The following is a 20,024-nucleotide window of genomic DNA, read 5'->3' as shown; positions in this document are numbered from 1 at the left end:
TATTGCTTTGCAATATGAAACTACTAATTTCACTTTGACTTAATTTTACACCATTTTACTCTCATAATGAGCACTTTCATGTAAGATACTGTAAATACTGCATCTATTTTCTATAAAATACATGTATTTCAGATATATTATTAATATAATAATTGTTTATATTTACTACGGAGAGATTTTGGCCCCTAATTACAAATTCTACGTATTTTTTGGGTAAACCCATGTACATATACAAAGGACAAAGTGCTCATAATTGCTAATATCACATCAAAGCTTTTAATACCTTGAGCCAAAATATGGAATTGATAGTTAATGTAAATTATCAAAAAGCAGTATAAAAGATTAAATATTGGTATCTAAAAGGTAAAAACATTATTATAATTTTAATGTCTACAGAGAAGCAATATCAACTTGAAGTCATGGTCTCTATTCTCTGCACAATACTTCTATATCCATCAAACTCTATGATGAATGGAGCTGTCAGCTTTTTCAGCATTATTCGTTTGTTGAATTCACTCTCATCTAAAATAAGAGTTGTGTAAAGGTTAACTGACAACACAAGATAATATTGCATAACAGTAGTTGATAACTTTACACACTGTGGGTTGAACAATATAATTTGTGTCATTTTAAACATACCGTAAAACCTCTAATTGAACGCCATGACACTATTTTTAACCCTTCTCTCATAGTGGCAATCAAATAAAGTTGGCATTCAAATAGAGGCTGAAATAGTATTTTTCATATAGCTCATCAGAATTTTGGAAACATCAATTTAGATAACCCTTTTACGGGCGAAGCGAATGTTGCCTATATTTTGCACACTCCTTTGGGTGAAGCGACATAAACCCTTTTGAATGCAACAAACTTTTCTAACTTGCCTCCTACTTTTGTAGATCTCTAAATAAATATGTATTAAGAATCTGAGCAATATCCCTACCAGTTGCTAGCTATTGTTTGCAATTAACCTGCAATGATATTATAGCCTGTGGCCTTGTCCCCTGCTGTTCAATCTGTTACAGCTTTCAATTTTTTATTGCATTCTAAATTTAAAAGCATAATTGTATTTTATAATTATATTGAACATTGTTGCATAAAAGCTTATCGCATTCATTGATATGCTTGCTACAGTTTGCAGCCAAAACAGGCTTTTTATGTGCAATAGAAGAGGAGTTATGAGCGTCGATCTATTGTAAGCTGAGTTAAGATAACCACAAGGATGCTATCAAATAATATGCTATAAATCTGCTAATTTATAAGTTATATAATAATAATCTATAAATTCTACAAATATATATTCAAGAACAAGTGACATAAAAAAACCATACTTATAATACATGCAAAAACAAAACTTAGTGTTTTTGAAACACAAGTATTTGCGTCATTGCTCGGCTAGTTGTGTTCTGATTGTTGCTTTCGATGAATGGAACCTCTTTTGACTGCCCAATACCTTCTACAATGTCTTCTGACCTAAACTCTTCTTCTGCACTTTTGAACTAGTCCATATAATTTTTTACAAATTTGTAAAAAAAATATGTGCAAAATGTCACAAATTTTTAGCAGAGCAAAACCTTTACGCGTCGCATTTTGCACAAGTGCTACGCGTGAAAGCTTGGCTCGTTAAGCACAACTTTTAACCTAAAATTGGTCATTCATAAACCATCGTAAATGTAAACCATTTTTCACATACATCAAAGTTTCAAGACTGCATTAATTAAACAAGGAACTACTATTAGCCTGCTTACAGTGGCCAATTATTTTTAAGGTGTTGCTTTTAAAATAAAATAAAAAACTAAAGGTTTTGGAGTTGGAAAACAGATTTCAATACAACAGAAACAAAAAGAATTAATTGTTTTATTAATGTAACCGAGTCATTATTAGTACCATTCTGTGGACACTTCAACTGATCACCTTCCACTATGGGTTTGTAAAGATCAAAGAATGTCAAAGTGACAGTCGAATGGAGGTGGTGTGCAATTAAAGGTTGGCGCTCTATTTTCAACTTTTTGCATTTTTCATGACCTTTGCAAAATATTGACTGGGAACAGCTGGGATGCTACGCAATTGCACTAAATTAGCTCATTTTTTGAGCTAAATTATCTAAACATAGCCCCTTCAAATTCGTTCTTCATGAAAGCAGAGCATGCGTGAATAGGTCTTTCAACATATGGCTTTTGAGAATAGCTAATTTTTATGAAAAGTTGGTTTAATTTTCTAGTCGTGTAATGAATTTTTTGCTAGAGCATTATACAAGATGATACCCACAAACCGATTGGTGCAATTTTATAACCACTGGTCAAAAATTAATTGCGAGATGTATAAATATGACGCGCACGTGTTTGGTATTTGTGGAATCTGCTATGACTTTGTGTTATAATTGTCGGTTGTATTGGGTAACCATATCGACATAACATGGCGACTAAATGGAAAAAATTTATAAAAATGGCTGCCAACAGAAGGACTTTTGCCTCGCATTCAAGCATCGGTTAATCAGCACCAGTAACATTGCCCGTCACTCATGTATGTTTTGCCGACAAAATGAACTCCTTATGACACACATAGAGATTGCATCGTAAGCATTTTTGCCTTCAAAACTGGTTTTAAGTTCTTCCAACATCAAAAGCATTGTTGAAAACTGAAATATCATGATTATATTGTCATAAATTACAATTTTAAAATGCTGTCAGTTAATCTTTCAATGTTACATTGGCGGCAAGCATGAGTGGGCTAGTGGATTATGCAAAATTCCATTTTTCATGTATGTTGGTGCAATCAAGCAAGGTTTTCTAACTATTAAATATTTTAGTAATTATCTTTGAAGCTTACGGATTTATAAAATATATTTCACGCACGTGATCAATGGAAATTAATCCCTATTTCTAGACTAGATTTAAATGCTTAAAATGTAAAAATATTATGTACATGCATTATATAATTTATATATATAATATTATAATTAAACTATAAATTCCTAAGAATTATGAACTAGTATTACTAAAATTAGAGTGCTCAACAATATATTGGAGCAGCTATATACTAATAAATTATTTAAAAGCAATACTTATCTTTTTTCTCAGCTACTGTCAGTTTCATGACTTGCTCATTCATCAGGCTGTGTTGAAACACATCCTGATGAATGAGCAAGTCATGAAACTGACAGTAGCTGAAAAAAAAGATAAGTATTGCTTTTAAATAATTTATTAGTATAATATTATAATTATATAATTCATATATATATAATGTATAAAATATACTAGGCCTATTTTATAATATTTTTATATCTTGATGTGTTCATCTGCTACTATCAGGTCTGTTGAAGGTCGGAGAGTACTCTGATACAATTCATAAGTGTGTCTGATAGTATCTAATACTTACTATCTATATACATCTTTGGCTTTGTTTTCTGTATGTCCTCTATGGAAACTAACTTCTAATTCAACAACCTGTTTAATTAAATTGCGCATATGGTTTTTTGCGACTCCACCCAAGGTTTTAGGTTCGATAGATTTTTGAGCGCGTTGTTCGTTGGAAGTGTTAAGGCCAAAAAACGTGCCTTTGTAAATGAAAATGATTTTAAATATGATCATAATGAGATGACTAAAACATTGACCAGTATCTTTGGCTTTAAACCCATTACACTTTGTTTACTAGACTGACACTCTAAGCAACTGAGCTAATCAACCATCTTCTAAAGACTCAAAATATTAGACATGAAGACTGATTATTTATATCTTTGTTTTCTTATTGACTAAAATTACAAAAAACTAGAAAATCTTGTTGTGTTTTTTACCTGAGCAGCACCAGGTATGCCTGTTTGCAAACCATTTTATGCCCAATTTATAAGTTTGACTTGAGAGGCTTATGAACCCGATGAGGAAGTACATAGGCCTACATATATGCATTCATTGCAAATTTATATCTGAAGCTGCAACCAACCAGATGAGAGACATGTACGAGTTGGTAATTTAAAATATAATTTTAAAAATAATAACAAGTAAAATCTAAAACAGTACAAAAAACACTCTAACAGTACTATTTAAAAGCGCGCAGCAACATCCTTGGAATGTAGCAAAATCGCCCTTTGATATCTTTTAAGGTGTTTTCCTGTCAGCTAATAAACTCACCAAGATTTGCTTTAAACAAAGTTACAAAAAATTTCTATAAAACATTCGCATAGCTGACTAGACTACCGAGTTATAATTACAGAGGCCAGTTTTAAATGTGCTCTTGAGTTTAAAGCATTTCCAAGTTTTTTTACCTGTGTCTATTATGCGGGCTCGGCCACCATAATCCTCAGACATCATCGCACAAAACTCTCCAACGGAGGTTTCAATAAAGAACGGCACGACGACGAAATTCTCAGCGTTCAACTGCAACTTGGCCAAATCTCTGCCTACGCTTGCTAAAATGAGACAAGTCAATGTAATGAATACAAACAAAATGTACTTTCAGAAGCTGTCGAATGAGCAGTACATCACCACCATATCTGATTTTTCAGTACACAGAATACTGGTATTAGTGAAAGATTTTTATTATTGCAACTAAATGAAAAAACACTACACATATCTGATTTTAATAAAGAAAAGCATTAACAAAATGTTATACTAAATAAAAAAGCAGATGGTGATAATATCAAACATGAAATATAATATAGAAACTGAATATTAAATTTAACAACATAGTATTTGAGCCAACTATTAGACTGCTACTCAGAATACACTCGCTGTTCTCTAACAGTTAGCAGATGCTGTCAAAACTATTGAATTGATAAATTTAATTACAAAAAGTAAGTTTAATCAAACTCTCCATCATGACTTACTTCCAAAAGGAGGCCTGCTTGCGGGTGAGTCATAGGAAAATTTTCCAATAACAGGTAACTCATCAGTAGCGGATCGAACAGCGGGCCTGGGCACTTTTGGGAGGTATGAACCTAGACAGTTAAATCAGACTCAAGTGATAATAGATTCTAACGAATCAACTAATATTGTAATGGAATGTTCGAGTCATAATACCCTAGGACACTTATATTTCGCTAGTATTTAGTTTCGTGAGTAGCTCGCAGAGTAAAATTTCGGAGCAACTTAATTTCGCAGCTCTGATGAGTGCGAAAATATAGTGATGTGAAAATAAATGCAGTGGAACAAACATATATAGAGATTCCTCAGGTTCAGTTCACCGATAAAAAAAATTGCGACTAGTTTGTAATTATGAACCGCAGGTAGAATGGTGTGGGCAAGGTCAATAATGCAATTTGATCGCTTGCTGCCATTTGTTTCTTGGACTATCAACAGGCCCGTTTTCACTGGGGCAGCTAGCTGGCCGGCTGAGCCGCCCCAACCTTTTGGGAATTTTTTACGGCAAGTGCAGCCCAACTCGGATAACTCGCCCTCAGGGAAAATGTAACATTTCATCTCAAACACAAGGCCAACTCAAACGGATTTGTTTGGTCAGTTCCAACGCAATGATAAATTCCTTCAGATAACCCGACCTCAACATCATTTATTCGAAAAGTTATTTGCCCAACGGCCATGGACGCGGTTTTTATCGCTGTGGAATATCACTTCATTCCAAGCCATAGAGACAAACATCAACTTCTAGTAGTTCTTAGGCATCATTATTATCATCATCAGAGGCAAAATACTTTTGTTAACGACTTTTATAAAGGTTTGCAGAAGATTAAGTTTTATCAAACACCCGCTTGGCCATGTCCCATCGAAAATGTAAAAACCTCCGAATGAACTTCAAATAAAATCCGCAAAATTGATCTTTGTTAAAACGCTCAAAAAAGATGTCTTTTTCTGAGCGTTTTAACTGCGGTCATGTTTTGCCTATTTTAATTTAAAAACGTCTCGTCAGTCACATCACTTAAAACAAAACAAATCTCAAAAAATTACAAGTTATTGAAGAGGTGTCAGTGGTGAATCCAAACCTTTCCAGAGCCATGCTGCTTGTGTAGTACTGCGAGTGTCAGTGCATGTATCTTATTTTCTTTCAACACACGGTGCTCACTGCATTGATTGATGTCCCCAGCAAACGATAATCTACTAATTCGTGTGCATTGACATCAAATTCCTATCATTATAAATCATTCTTAATGGGAAAATAATCGTAATTAATTGCAAAATAATAACGTAATAAATTTTGACAGTCAAATTATTTTGTGGGTTTATATTTTAACGATGCTATAGTGGTCGTTAAAAACGTTAAAATAAATGTCGTTATAAAATTCCATTCTACAGTATCAATGAACAAAGCTATTTAGTTTCGCTTTTTCGCTCGTTTGTTATGATAGTTTAGTTTCGCACATGAAACTTTCGCGAGAGGATGACACCGCGAAAACGCGAAAGTTAGATGCCGCGAATACATAAGTGTCCTAGGGTAGGCCAGATTCAGTCAAGCAGAGCCAAATCGAGCCAAGCAGAGCCAAATCGAGCCAGAGTTTAGCCAAGTGGAACAGAGAAGCGGAGCCTCCCACTATTATTATAAGAGCACACATTACGATTGGAGAGCAGAGCTGTTCTGCGCCTGTTTCATTGCTTGTTGAATGCTTTTGACTGTAACTACTTATGAACAAAACAGAATTATCTGTATATACTCTTTCACTGAGTCTTATATTGGTGGAGTAGTGAAGGCAGCGCACAAAACTTTTACAATATAATACAATGTTCTCTATACGGGCTAGCAAAGCCTACAAAAGAACTTTCAATCATGGTTTTTGAACTTACTAAAAATACTTACAGAGGTTTGAATCTTATCAATATTATAGCATAAGAATGAACATGTTATATACTTTCAATAATAACATATGAAATGGTACAATAATATTATGATACGCTATTGTTAAACTCGCAAGCAACTTAACACGGAACTGAAAACCTCACAGGAAAGCATGCATTACAAGTTAACTTGATTTTCAAGCAAATCGAAGTTAAATTTGCAAGCCAATCAAAGTCTGTTTAAAAGTTACCAAGATAGGAGATGAGAGCAAGTCTGCAAACAATGCAATTAATTAAATAAGATTAGGTATGCTAGTTAAGTTTTTGTATAGTAACATTAGGTTTTGCGAAGATTTTAAAATAATACATTCAGATCACTCAACTTGAAGCTCCAAAATTTGGATAAGAATTAAAAGTAAATTATGCTATTACAATATTGCTGGTGTATTGAGTTTTGGTGAAACTACTAGTTGTATTAATCAATCTCACCTAGTTTTACTGGATCATTGATGTAGTTCATATCAGAGGTGGCTTCTTCGCTCCTTCCTGTAGTTTCCTCATGGGAATTTCTTCTTTTAGTTTTCACTTGTTGATTGTTTATAGCTTTTTGATGTGAATGCTGAATATAATAGAAGCACGATTGTGGGCATCAAAGCTATCTAAACATAGTTTGAGCTTCAAAAATACCTGATATATAATGAGGTATTGTGTAAGTACATGTAGAACAAGAAGTATAAAGTATTAGTGTAAAACAAAAACAATTTATTTATATACTAGATTAATACCAAGCATTGCACACGTAATCAAAAGTATTTGCACAGAAAATTCATTTTGATTTTATAGGGTGTACTGAAACAAACACTGAGATATAAATATATATATTGTTATCATTCAGCTAGTTTATAGCTAAAATTAAAACTATATATTTATGAATGACAATGCTTTACCTGGTTGTAGTAACCAAAATCATCAAGGCTGCACTCAGATTTGGGAACAACATCTGTAAGAATTTTCATTTGTCAAAAAATACGTAATGCATATACTGTACATGAGTAGTTTGAGATTTTCAATACTTAAAGGTTGACTTGCAACAAAATTCACATTACAGCTATTTAGTATCAAAAGATTCACCATGTCTAATTTTTCTGTGTTGTAGGTGCAAAATATGTGAAAATGTGATTACAAACTCTTAAAAACTCAAAAACGAACAGTCAATCGCAGCCATCACGAAAACGTCATCGGTTGGAATCTCTTTCCAAACGGCTCCAATGGGACGTAATTAAACACGATGGCTTCTGTTTACAGTTTCATGCAACTTCATTCATCAAAATATTTTCACAAATATACTTCAAGCATTCAATAAAACCATGTCTATCGTCCTTACACGTCTTTTTCATCATTATTGTAATGCTTTCACTTTGAGCACTGATATCTCAAAACCTACCGTAAAAAATTGTTTAATTTTTTAACCTCAGCTCAAAGGAGTGCATATCATCCTCTGATAAACACGAGGAGCCTGTTGGTCACATATGATAGTCGAAAAATGCTGCAGAAAATTTTTGCGCCATTTGGCAGGATGTATGGATCACATGATCAGATTACGACTAGATGATTAGACCAAGCCGAAACAAAACTGTAAGTAGCGAGCATCTATATTTGATACGGGCTTTTCGGTAAAACCCAAAGTGTTTGTCATAAACTAGTGCTACGAGAAGTTTTATATTGAGCCTTTTATTAGTCTTTCGATTTACGTGATAACATCACGTGTCAAAACATTAACCACAATGTTTGAGTACGTCATCGAAATAAAGAGATTCCAAACTACGGTGTTTTCGTAATAGCTGAGATTAACTGTTCGATTTTGAGCTTTTAAGAGCTTGTAATTGCATTTCCACATATTTTGCACTTACAACACAGCAGAGTAAGACATGGTAAACCTTTTGATACCAAATAACTGTAATGTGATTTTTGTTGCAGGTCAACCTTTAAGACTCTGAAAAGTACTTATAAACACCTGTTCATAGTTGTATGAACTTACTTTAATAAGTCTGCTAGCTACAAGGATGCTTGACAACCAGATTAATTTGTGACTAAAACATCTAACAAAACTTGAAAAAATTATTAACAATAGTTTTAACTAAGCCTGAAACAAAACTAGATGGATTTGACAGCGCTGTTTTTTCAAAACCAACAGATTCTTTTGCACATTCAGGACAATAAGCAAGTGTTACGTTTCTATGTCTTGTAAAAGTGATTGACTAGTGGTAAACTACTTTATAATACCTTGAGATGCAGTAGAACGACGATCACCTTCTGTGGCGGAATGAGCACTCAGTCTGTCTTCTTCTGCATTCTATAAAAAGAATTTAAGTTTGAAAGTTTTCCAATTATTTGACTGGTTGTACAGCAGTGAATCTAATGACAACACAATTCTATTGACGGTTCATACCCTTTTACAGGTGTAACCGCTCCTAATTGGTTTGTCCTAATATATACATATATATTAGGACAAGCTATCTAAACATAGTTTAGATTGTTCAGCGCATTGACTTTCTTAAAGTCTGCGAGGCAACTTAGTTGTTTCGTGGCAGGAAGTCAACTCTCATGGGTAATGGGATTTGTGTCCCTTGCCTAAGCTCTGAGCTGCACTGATGAGGCTTCAATAGCCGAAACAGTACTGTCTGTGGCATGAGTATATATATATATATATATATATATATATATATATATATATATATATATATATATATATATATATATATATATATATATATATATATATATATATATATATATATATATATATATATATATATTGTTATCATTCAGTTAGTTTATAGCTAAAATTAAAACTATAAATTTATAAATGACATACTTTACCTGGTTGTAGTAACCAAAATCATCAAGGATGTACTCAGATCTAGAAACAGCATCTGCAAGAATTTCCATTTGTCAAAAAATAGGCAATGCATGAACTGTACAAGAGTAGTTTGAGACTGTCTGTAGTTTTTACTCTGAACAGTACTTATAACTACCTGTTCATAGTCATATGAACTCACTTTAATAAGTCTGCAAGCTACAAGGGTGCGTAACAACCAGATTAATTTGTGACTGAAGCATCTAGCAAAACTTAAAAAAATTATTGACAATAGTTTTAACTAAGTCTGAAACAAAACTAGATGGATTTGATAGCGCTGTTTTCTCAAAACTAACAGATTATATTGCACATTTAGAACACTAAGCAAGTGTTACTTTTCTATGTCCTGTAAAAAGTGATTGACTAGCGGTAAACTATTTTACAATACCTTGAGATGCTGTAGAACGGCGATCACCTTCTGAGGCGGATTGAGCACTCAGTCTGTCTTCTTCTGCATTCTATAAAAAGAATTTAAGTTTGAAAGTTTTCCAATTATTTGACTGGTTGTACAGCAGTGAATCTAATGACAACACAATTCTATTGACGGTTCATACCCTTTTACAGGTGTAACCGCTCCTAATTGGTTTGTCCTAATATATACATATATAATATATCAAAAATATAGTGGACGGCTAATACAAACAAACTGTTTTATAACATTTTATTATTTAATTTATTATTATAAATTTTATTTGATAATCTTGTGTAAGTTAAACATGTACCTCTAATCCCAGTGTAGAAGAGCCATAGTCAACAGAGCTAGGTTGGCATGGCGGAGGCCAAACCATTAGACTGTATATATGGTCATCATCTGAAAGTATTAATTTACAAAAGCTCATGGTGAAACATAACATAGAAGCAGAACAAGTTGTATAAAATATATTGTATAATATTTAACATATAATAGATAATATAAAAATATATAATAAATATTCTATATATGTGATGTACATACACCAAAATATTTAAACAAAGATTCTAATAGTAGCCTCAAACTAAACAACCAAAGAAGTGACCTAACTACAGATCAGCGTACAAAGCTTGTACTCCTTACTACTGACTAGTATACAGAGTTTGTACTCCTAACTACTAAGTAGTGTACAGAGTTTATACTCCTAACTACTGACTAGTGTACAGAGCTTGTACTCCTAACTACTGACTAGTGTACAGAGCTTGTACTCTTAACCACTGACTAGTGTACAGAGCTTGTACTCATAACCAATGGCTAGTGTATAGAGTTTGTACTCCCAACCATTGACTAGTGTACAGAATTTGTACTACTAACTACTGACTAGTGTACAGAGCTTATACTCCTAACTACAGACCAGTGTACAAAGCTTGTACTCCTAACTACTGACTAGTGTACGGAGCTTGTACTCATAACTACTGGCTAGTGTATAGAGTTTGTACTCCTAACTACAGTCAACTGTACAGAGCTTGTACTTCTACTAGAGACCAGTGTACAGAGCATATACTCTTGACTACTGACTAAAATGCTTGCGACTCTGGATACTCATCCATATACAGTGCTCCAACTACAAACCACATGCTGATATAGAATGCTTGTATTATTCTTAACTACTAGCTAGTGTATGAAACCTGTTTTTAACTAGAGACCAGTGTGTTAATTTCATGAATACAGAGTTTATGTATCAACAATACCAAAAGGTACTTTGAAGCTTTGTTACAGTTCTTTGTTATAAAAGTTGAAAGGTGAACAAACATACATGTAATAGCATCATTCTCTTCATCAGCCCTTTCATACTGGTTATTATCATCTGTGTTCCCATCAGTTGTCTAAAATTACCAGATATCAGGCTACAGCATTTTAGGGGTTATTACGTCCAGCCCCTATCATCTGCCAATTTGTCTCTGCTAATGATGCTACATGAATTTTAGTTCCTTGTTATGTTGATCATGCTGGATGAGCAATGGCTTTCATAAATAACATAACAGAAAATAGCAGGAAATAACCACCCACAACTCTGTTGTAAAATGCTCAAAAGAAAAATACATGCCTGGAATTCTTTAAAATCATGTCAGAAGTCACGTATATTGTTTATAAGCAATAAACATACGATCTCATTAGCATCTGGTACTCATGTGTTTACATATCATTTAGAGGGAAAAGTCAAACAATTTCTACCATCTCAACCTATCTTCCAATAATTTGAAGCATCTATAGAGATGAATCCAAAGCTATTATTGAAGTTTTATTCCAAAAATCCTGAACAAATACAAATTAAAATATATGTCAATAGATATATGTACCACTGCAACTTGAACATAATTGCTGATGTCATAATGAGATGGACAAACAGGAAGTGTGACTGTATTCTTTGACTGTTTTCACCGTGATCAAGTTTTGTTGCTTTCATTCTTGAAACATCCTGGCAGTCAGACTATCTCAAGCATCAAAAACAATCGCAAATGATAGAAAAGTATTAATACTTTCTGATAAAATCTATTAATATTTATTGCAAGTTCATCCTTAATGAATTCATTTAGCTTCAATGCAGACAAGTTTTTTAACAAACAACCTATGGCTTTCTTGTAATTTTATATATTTAATTGAACATAATGAATGTCAGAAACAGGAAGTTAATATTCAAATTAAATTGAAAGCCAGCCAATGCTGCCAGGAGTAAATGTTTTTGGCTGTGAAACGTTTTGTTTAAATACTCATTTATTGAACATCTTTGTAAATGAGATTTACCGTCTTTACTTTGTCTGAATTGTTTTGTGCAGATCCTATATCACTTTATTTTAAAATAATTTATATTATTTTATTTTTAACTTCAAATTATTATGAATAAGTTTTCGCAATTTTATTTGGCATCGCAGAACTAAAAGCTCGTCGTACCGATATGATGACTGCAAAGATGGCTCTAATTGATTAAGGTAGTAGCTGTACACATGGATAGTTATACAATGTGTTGTGTTTACCTGTCTTACTTGTGTGCATGTTGGGTTACCTGAGTTAAAGATAAACTTACACAACATTTTAGTAGATTTTATAAGAAACTGTTGGTATTTTTTTATCATTTGTGATTGTTTTTTACTGTTTGAGGTGATCTGACTGCCGGGGTGTGTCAAAATTAAAATCTACGCAACGTTATTGGTGTTACTGTGCTTAGAATAATTGTGCACATAGTTATTACACTTTATGACCTTTAGCGAGATGCAGTCGACTTCCAGAGTATTAATTAAGATAAGGCTTTACCGTATTCTCTACTGTCTGATCCATCATCGCTCTAGCTCTTGCAATAGCATCGATTTCACCATCTATAAGAAATAATTCAGGGCAATAACTATCACTGTGCCTTTCGAGTCAACAAGGAGATAAATTGATGAGTCTAGGCAAATTTCTTTAAACATTATACAAAGCTGTGATTAATGACTGTTTGACCAAAAGTCTAATAAGCATGAATATTGCACCATCGTGACTCACCTAGCTAAATGATTGAGGATTATAAATGGCGGCAAGCACATGCTCTTACTGGCCATTCCATTAGAACCACTAAAAAATTTGCACCAAAAGGAAAAGACGAGTCAAGCATGAGATGGATATATTTTTTCAAGTTGGACCTTATCTACACTTGAAGCAAGTGACATGATGTGACAGTTTTGTCAGAGTTGCTATCATTAAATATGAACTTACACGAAATTATAATATATTCTATTAGAAAGTATCAGTATTTTTCTATCATTTGCAGTTGTTTTTGATGTTTGATGTGATCTGACTGGCAAAATCTTTCAAGATTAAAATCGGCAAAACTTAATCGCAGATAAAACGTTTTATTTTTATAAATTGCACCGAGCCCAAGTTTGATGCTTTCAGTCAATCACTGGCTCGCTTAGTACCTATACAAAAACACTGATCATGGATCACAGGGTTAACAGATCAACCCAAAATTTTGCCACAATACATTTAAGATATTGAATGATCATTTTTTTAAAAAGCGAGCTAATTATTTCCTTTTCACTTAAAATTCACAGCATACTATTGTGATTTTCAGGTTTTTATTTCTGGTTTAAATGAATAAAAGTTGTAAACAGACCTAAACATCGTTCTGCTAGCAAGATTATTCAACACTCAGATATTTCTGATAACTATTTTTATATTAGATAATTGGGTTTGTGGTCTGGTTAAATTGCGAAAACGATACAGCTTTTATTTTTCAGGCGGTTTCACTAAACTAAAAAAATAATTAAATATTATTTTGGTTTTTCAAGTGCATTGATTCTTGTACAGAATTTTCATCTGATTGCAAGAAAATTTAGTTTAAAGCTCCGTGACAGAAATTCTAGCATTAACAGCAAAATACCGCCTGTACATCAGCAAAGATTTTTCAGCCTAAACTAATTCGGTCAGAAAAAGCAAAAAATTCTGTAGTGGAAAAGTTAAGGAAGTAACTTCTTCTGCTCAACAAAACTCCAAACCAGTGATTCTTCACCCGAGTTTGACCGAACCCGGGAGGTTTCAATGAATCAGGATTTCTGCAGATGTCAAGACACATAAGTAGTCTCTCAAAGGCAACCACAGTAGTCATACTGATTTGCAGGGTCATGTTTTTATAAAAATATATGAAATTTGTTGTGAGTTCATGCACTGCTTTGGTTTTGTTCCTTGAACGCGAAGATGTTAATTTGGAGTCATTCTCTGCACTTTCTTCTTAAATAGGAAAATTATGTTTTGTTTTTCAATAAACAAGATGGCGATGAAAGCGCATATGAAACTTGGGGTTCAGCACAGCCAACAAGGTTTAAACCATCGCTCTAGACAAATCTCCTTTTGTTGTTTTACGTATTACGTTACTATTCCAGGAAGCCAGTCATATTTAAATAGTATTTTCCCCAAAGGCTTTTGATGCAAGATAAGATAGTCATACTTTCTGCATAGTCTTCTGCATCACTATCATTTGCCCTTGCTTCGTCGTATGTGCCTTCATCGGCATCGGTGGGTGAGACCCTTGGCACCTGTAACAAAAACGGTGTTTAAGATGTTGAAACTGACTTGAACTTTGAAGTCTGAAATTGTATACACAAGCAAGCTCTCTGATTTTAGAGTGTATTAACAACTTCCAATAAACTGTGAAAGTACTTACGATAGCACAACTCCTTTCGAGCTGATAATGATTTTGAAGCTTCAAGCTTGTAAAGTTTAATGAAATAAACGGAAGTCAAATAAAGCATATAGCAACTTGTTCACAGTTTCTCAACGGTATATGTAATGATTCATCAAAGCTATCTAAACATAGTTTGAGCTTCAAAGATACGTAATATATAGCTATTGTTTAAGTAGAACAAGAAGTATAAAGTATTACTGTAAAACCCAAACAATTTATTTATATACTATGCGAATACCAAGCATTGCACACGTAATCAAAAGTTTTTGCACAGAAAATTCATTTTTATTTTATAGGGTGTACAAAAAAACCAACACTGAGATATATATATATATATTGTTATCATTCAGTTAGTTTATAGCTAAAATTAAAACTATATATTTATGAATGACAATTCTTTACCTGGTTGTAGTAACCAAAATTATCAAGGCTGTACTCAGGTCTGGGAACAACATCTGTAAGAATTTTCATTTGTCAAAAAATAGGTAATGCATGAACTGTACATGAGTAGTTTGAGATTGTCATTACTTTAGACTCTGAAAAGTTTTTATAACTACCTGTTCATAGTCATATAAACTTACTTTTATAAGTCTGCAAGCTACAAGGTTGCTTGACAACTGGATTAATTTGTGACTGAAGCATCTAGCAAAACTTAAAAAAAATATTGACAATAGTTTTAACTAAGTCTGAAACAAAACTAGATGGATTTGACAGCGCTGTTTTTTTCAAAACTAACAGATTATTGTGCACATTTGGGACACTAAGCAAGTGTTATGTCTCTATTTCCTGTAAAAAGTGATTGATTAGCGGTAAATTATTTTACAATACCTTGAGATGCTGTAGAACGGCGATCACCTTCTGTGGCGGAATGACCACTCAGTCTGTCTTCTTCAGCGTTCTATAAAAGGCATTTTAGTTTGAGAGTTTTCCAGGTCTTCGACTGGTTGTACAGCAGTGGATCTAATGACAACGCAATTCTATTGGCGGCTAATACCCTTTTTTGGGTGTAACCCCTCCTAATTGGGTCGCCCTAATATATATATATATATATATATATATATATATATATATAATCTTCCAAAAATATAGTACACAGCTACTACAAACAAACTGTTTTACTACAATTTTATCAAGTCACTATTATAGTTGCTATAGCGAGCCAAAGTTATTCAAACATTTTGGGTGATCTACTGAAAATATTAATGTGTAAAGACCAGCAGCATTTGTGTTGATTATTTGAATATTGTAGATGGGCTTTCTTTTTTGATATTTTTGAGATTAAGTACCCATAAAGTACTGTAAGAAGTCTGAAAGAGCCTCTATTCATCATTGGTGCAAGCTGATTAAATTTGAAATACTTTTTCGAATTATCATCATACATATTGACGATAATTATATACATGTATATATATTATTTACCATCATACATATAGATGATAATTATATATATATATATATATATATATATATATATATATATATATATATATATATATATAATTATCAAGTATATATATATATATATAATTATCAAGTATATATATTATCAAGTTTTTATCAGCCTCGTTTAACCACAAAAACAAACAGTACCATACAGAACTGACCAAGCACATTTGGAAGTTGAAAGACAGCAACTCAGCATACAACATAACATGGAAAATATTAGCTCAAGCACAACCATATACAAACAAAACAAAATGATGCAAACTATGTTTATTAGAAAAATACTTCACAATGTGTAAACCACACTTGAGCACATTGAATAAAAGAAATTAATTGACTTCTAATTGCAGACATGCTAGGAGTTATCTTCTTGTTTACACTTAGCACTAAATCACATGATTAACACATCGAGCCCATTTCTAGCATTTCAGTACATCTGGTACAGCTTTTCATTTTAGTCCAACCGCGTCTGATGAGTGCATCGCACGAAACAAATATGTAGCACCATTACTAAAAGTTTACTTTCTTCTTAATATTTTTTCAAATATATATAAAAATATAATTATCATCATACATATAGATGATAATTATATATATATAAGTATATAAAAATAAGTAAACTGAAAGTTTAAGTTTAGTTTAAAACAATTTTATTACTATTAGTTTCATATTGCAAATGTAATTGTTAATGTAAAGGCAAAAAGTAAGCAGAAATAGTAATTAGTAACAGTAGAACATTTTGACAGCAGAGACCCGCAGAGTTCTGGGCTGAAATTGTTTTACCTCCACTGGAGAGAGCTTAGAGAATATTATGGATTTGGATTGATCAGCCAAAACTGTTTCTATGATGTCGAAGTACTCTCACAGTGAATGTCTTTGCAAAAGTTCAGCAGAGCAAAACGCAAATGCTTTCGAATGTGTTCGAATTTTACCGCTTCTATGATTTGGAGTGGAAGCAACTTTGTACCCATTCGAACCATAGAACCGCAGTGATTCAACAAAATACAACAAAGTAACAAGTTTCTTGCAACTCACAAGATGAAGATAAGTGCTATAGTTATATTTACCAATTCATCATTCTCTTTCTTGCTTTTGGACTCCATTCTGTAACGCTTTGATTTAGTTTTTTTACGAACCAAGCTAATGTCTTGGTAATCTAAAACAATAGAAACATTTAAAATTTATTGAGCTATACTTTGCCTCATAAAATAACAAAATATAAATCGCAAAATAAAAACTATAGAAACACAAGCAGCAGGTCACCAAGTTTCTCTACCATAATATAAATACAATATAAATATAATATAAATATGTTATAAACATAATATAAATATAATGTACATAATAAAAATCACTAAAAAAAATCATCATCTCGCAGCCTGAGAAGTTTGAGAATTGGCAACTTTCGAAGGTAAAAGTTGTTGAAGTTACTTGCTAAGGTTGCTAATGTAAAATCCTGTTCTTCTGTAAGAGTTGATTACACAGTATCTATTTAGATAAATGTAAATAATGATATTGCAGCTCTTAAATAAACAAATAAACATAAAAATCACTGTCTTAGTAAATGTGTAATATACCTGCGTAATTTGAATGTTAAATAAATATTGCAGATAAGTTATGAAGTGAACTCAGCCAAAATAGTCTATACTATGTTGTGAGATGTGATATAGATAGTAGCCCTCTCTATTTCTCTCATACATATGTAAAAACATTGATTTGTACAATTTATACATTATGATAGCAAATAGTAAACTGAAGGTTAAGTATGAAGATTCATGAATCTGAAGAAGATTCTAGAAAGGAAGGCAAAGAAATATTAATGCTCTCATGAAATACTCATTGTCATGCTCATCTGAGGTTATCACTGTGGATGGGAAATGTTGACTAAAGTAATGAATTATAATGTAATTAGATGGCTTACCGCGAGCCAGCCTTCAGACAGAAAATAATATATGTGAGATACTAAATGAAATTTACGAATAGAATACGAGAGATGGAGGCAAACTAGCTAGCCTGAGTTGTCAAGAGAATGTATAACAAGCAGTCTTTTTTTCAGCAGAGCTCAGTCTTTTTGGCCATTGCTACAAAAGAGTCTTGTAATGACCTATTTTTTTCTGTAATTAGTTTGATTTTTAACTTTACTTCCTTTTAATGTACAAAATATAATGAAAGACAAAAATAAACTTGCAACAGGATTCTCTCTACTGGACAAAGACTGTATATATTACTGTTGATATAAACATTTTTGATTCGGTTTACAATTAAAATCTGATCAAAACTTGAAATTATACGCACGCTTTTCTATGCACATGTATTGAAAAAGAAATTCTAGTGGCAGTAGAACTTTTGGTTTTGGGGAAAATCCAAACTGGTGGGAAAACCTATGTGGAAAAACCAACTGTTGGGGTTTTCCCATTGCCTTGTAGCCCAGTCTCATGACTAAAAACTGGAAAACAAAGTTTCCAAACAAACAGACAACTTTATGTACCTAATCTCAAATGGTGAGACCACAAAGTAACTTTTATTTTAGTAGCTCTAAAATTTGTTGCTGTGTTATACACCATTTGAATGCGAAAACACTTCCCTACAAGTTGAGGTCAACAAATTTAAAATTTAAGACAAGATTACCCTTTTTAAGCTCAAGTCAAAACACACGTCTTACCTAAATTGGCATATATATGTAGCTCAAATTCTGATAGGTTTTGTATCTGCAACCAGTTTGCGGTTGTGTCTTTAAAGTAATTATATGTTTTGTAATGAAATTAACAAACTAATTCAAAGTAAATTTTGCATTAAATTACCAAATTCTTTGTCAAATAAGCGCATCATATATAAATATATACATACTAGATAAAGGTCCGGCGTTGCACAGGTAATAAAAAAGTTTTTGCACAAAAAATTTATTTTTAATCAACATATACAACATTTACCATTCTCACTTTTAAATAAAGGTATTTGTTTTTTTTCTGTGTGCGTCCAGTCAATACATAATTCAAATATAAAAGAGCTAGAATAATAGATAAAATGGATTGTTAAAAAATATTGCTTATTTTGTATGCTACACGTTTACTTAAGATTTGAAATGGCTTATGAACAATGGCAGGTGATATAATGGCCATTAGCCAAGTTTCATCACCTAATGAACTTGAGTAGCTTGAGCTAGCCTATATATATAATAAATTGGTTGTCATTTGTAGTGTTTTATTTATCTATTTGATTTTTGATTTTTCATATTTAATGTTTTTTAATTTATTTATTTTATTTCTGCTTTTGAAGGTTTTGTATATCGGAACAAAACGTCCGCTTCACACTGGATTTGAACCCAGAACCTCCGAGTCTGCAAGCAGGCATTCTATCCAGTAAGGCCCACAGGCAAATTGCGATACTACGGATTAGGTATGCACATACTCATTACATCAGTTGAAATACATATAACGACATTGTGTGATGCATAGCCCAGCTCGTGTGACGCTTAGCACCACACGAGCTGGGCTATGCCTCACACAACGGGAGAGACCATCAACTAGGCTGTGGATCACAGCTGGAAGCTGTGCATAACAGCTGGGAGCTAGGCTTCCCGGCTCACGGCTTTCACAACTACTATTATAGTAAGTTTAGATGTATAAGCAAGCTTAATTTGCTAGCTTCAGGTACTCAAATCAGACAATTTGCTAATTTTGCCATTAGCTGATTAGTGAACTAGTCAACATAGCCAATGGCAACCACATTACCTGTCACTGTTTATCAGCTGCTTTTTATTACCCATGCAAGGTCTGGCATTCAGTTAGTCATTACTATAATAAGAGGAGTATCTGTCCA

General features: G+C 32.8%; 1 protein-coding gene across 1 annotated transcript in view; it reads right to left on the bottom strand.

Moving 5' to 3' along the window:
* Window positions 1-20,024, bottom strand: part of LOC137408001 (uncharacterized) — a 76,401-nt gene that overhangs the window by 13,750 nt on the left and 42,627 nt on the right. The window contains exons 8-21 of the mRNA XM_068094391.1: window positions 15,591-15,660; window positions 15,165-15,217; window positions 14,526-14,613; window positions 12,857-12,918; window positions 11,361-11,430; window positions 10,356-10,444; window positions 10,022-10,091; window positions 9,597-9,649; window positions 9,000-9,069; window positions 7,664-7,716; window positions 7,206-7,335; window positions 4,820-4,930; window positions 4,259-4,402; window positions 445-522 (exon numbers count right to left, since the gene is read on the bottom strand). Of these exons, the coding sequence (XP_067950492.1) occupies window positions 445-522; window positions 4,259-4,402; window positions 4,820-4,930; window positions 7,206-7,335; window positions 7,664-7,716; window positions 9,000-9,069; window positions 9,597-9,649; window positions 10,022-10,091; window positions 10,356-10,444; window positions 11,361-11,430; window positions 12,857-12,918; window positions 14,526-14,613; window positions 15,165-15,217; window positions 15,591-15,660 (1,141 nt within the window). The remainder of the gene's footprint in view (window positions 1-444; window positions 523-4,258; window positions 4,403-4,819; window positions 4,931-7,205; window positions 7,336-7,663; window positions 7,717-8,999; window positions 9,070-9,596; window positions 9,650-10,021; window positions 10,092-10,355; window positions 10,445-11,360; window positions 11,431-12,856; window positions 12,919-14,525; window positions 14,614-15,164; window positions 15,218-15,590; window positions 15,661-20,024) is intronic.

This window comes from Watersipora subatra, chromosome 11 (genome assembly GCF_963576615.1).
Source record: "Watersipora subatra chromosome 11, tzWatSuba1.1, whole genome shotgun sequence".
Taxonomy (NCBI): domain Eukaryota; kingdom Metazoa; phylum Bryozoa; class Gymnolaemata; order Cheilostomatida; family Watersiporidae; genus Watersipora; species Watersipora subatra.
This window is presented reverse-complemented; position numbering and strand designations above follow the sequence as displayed.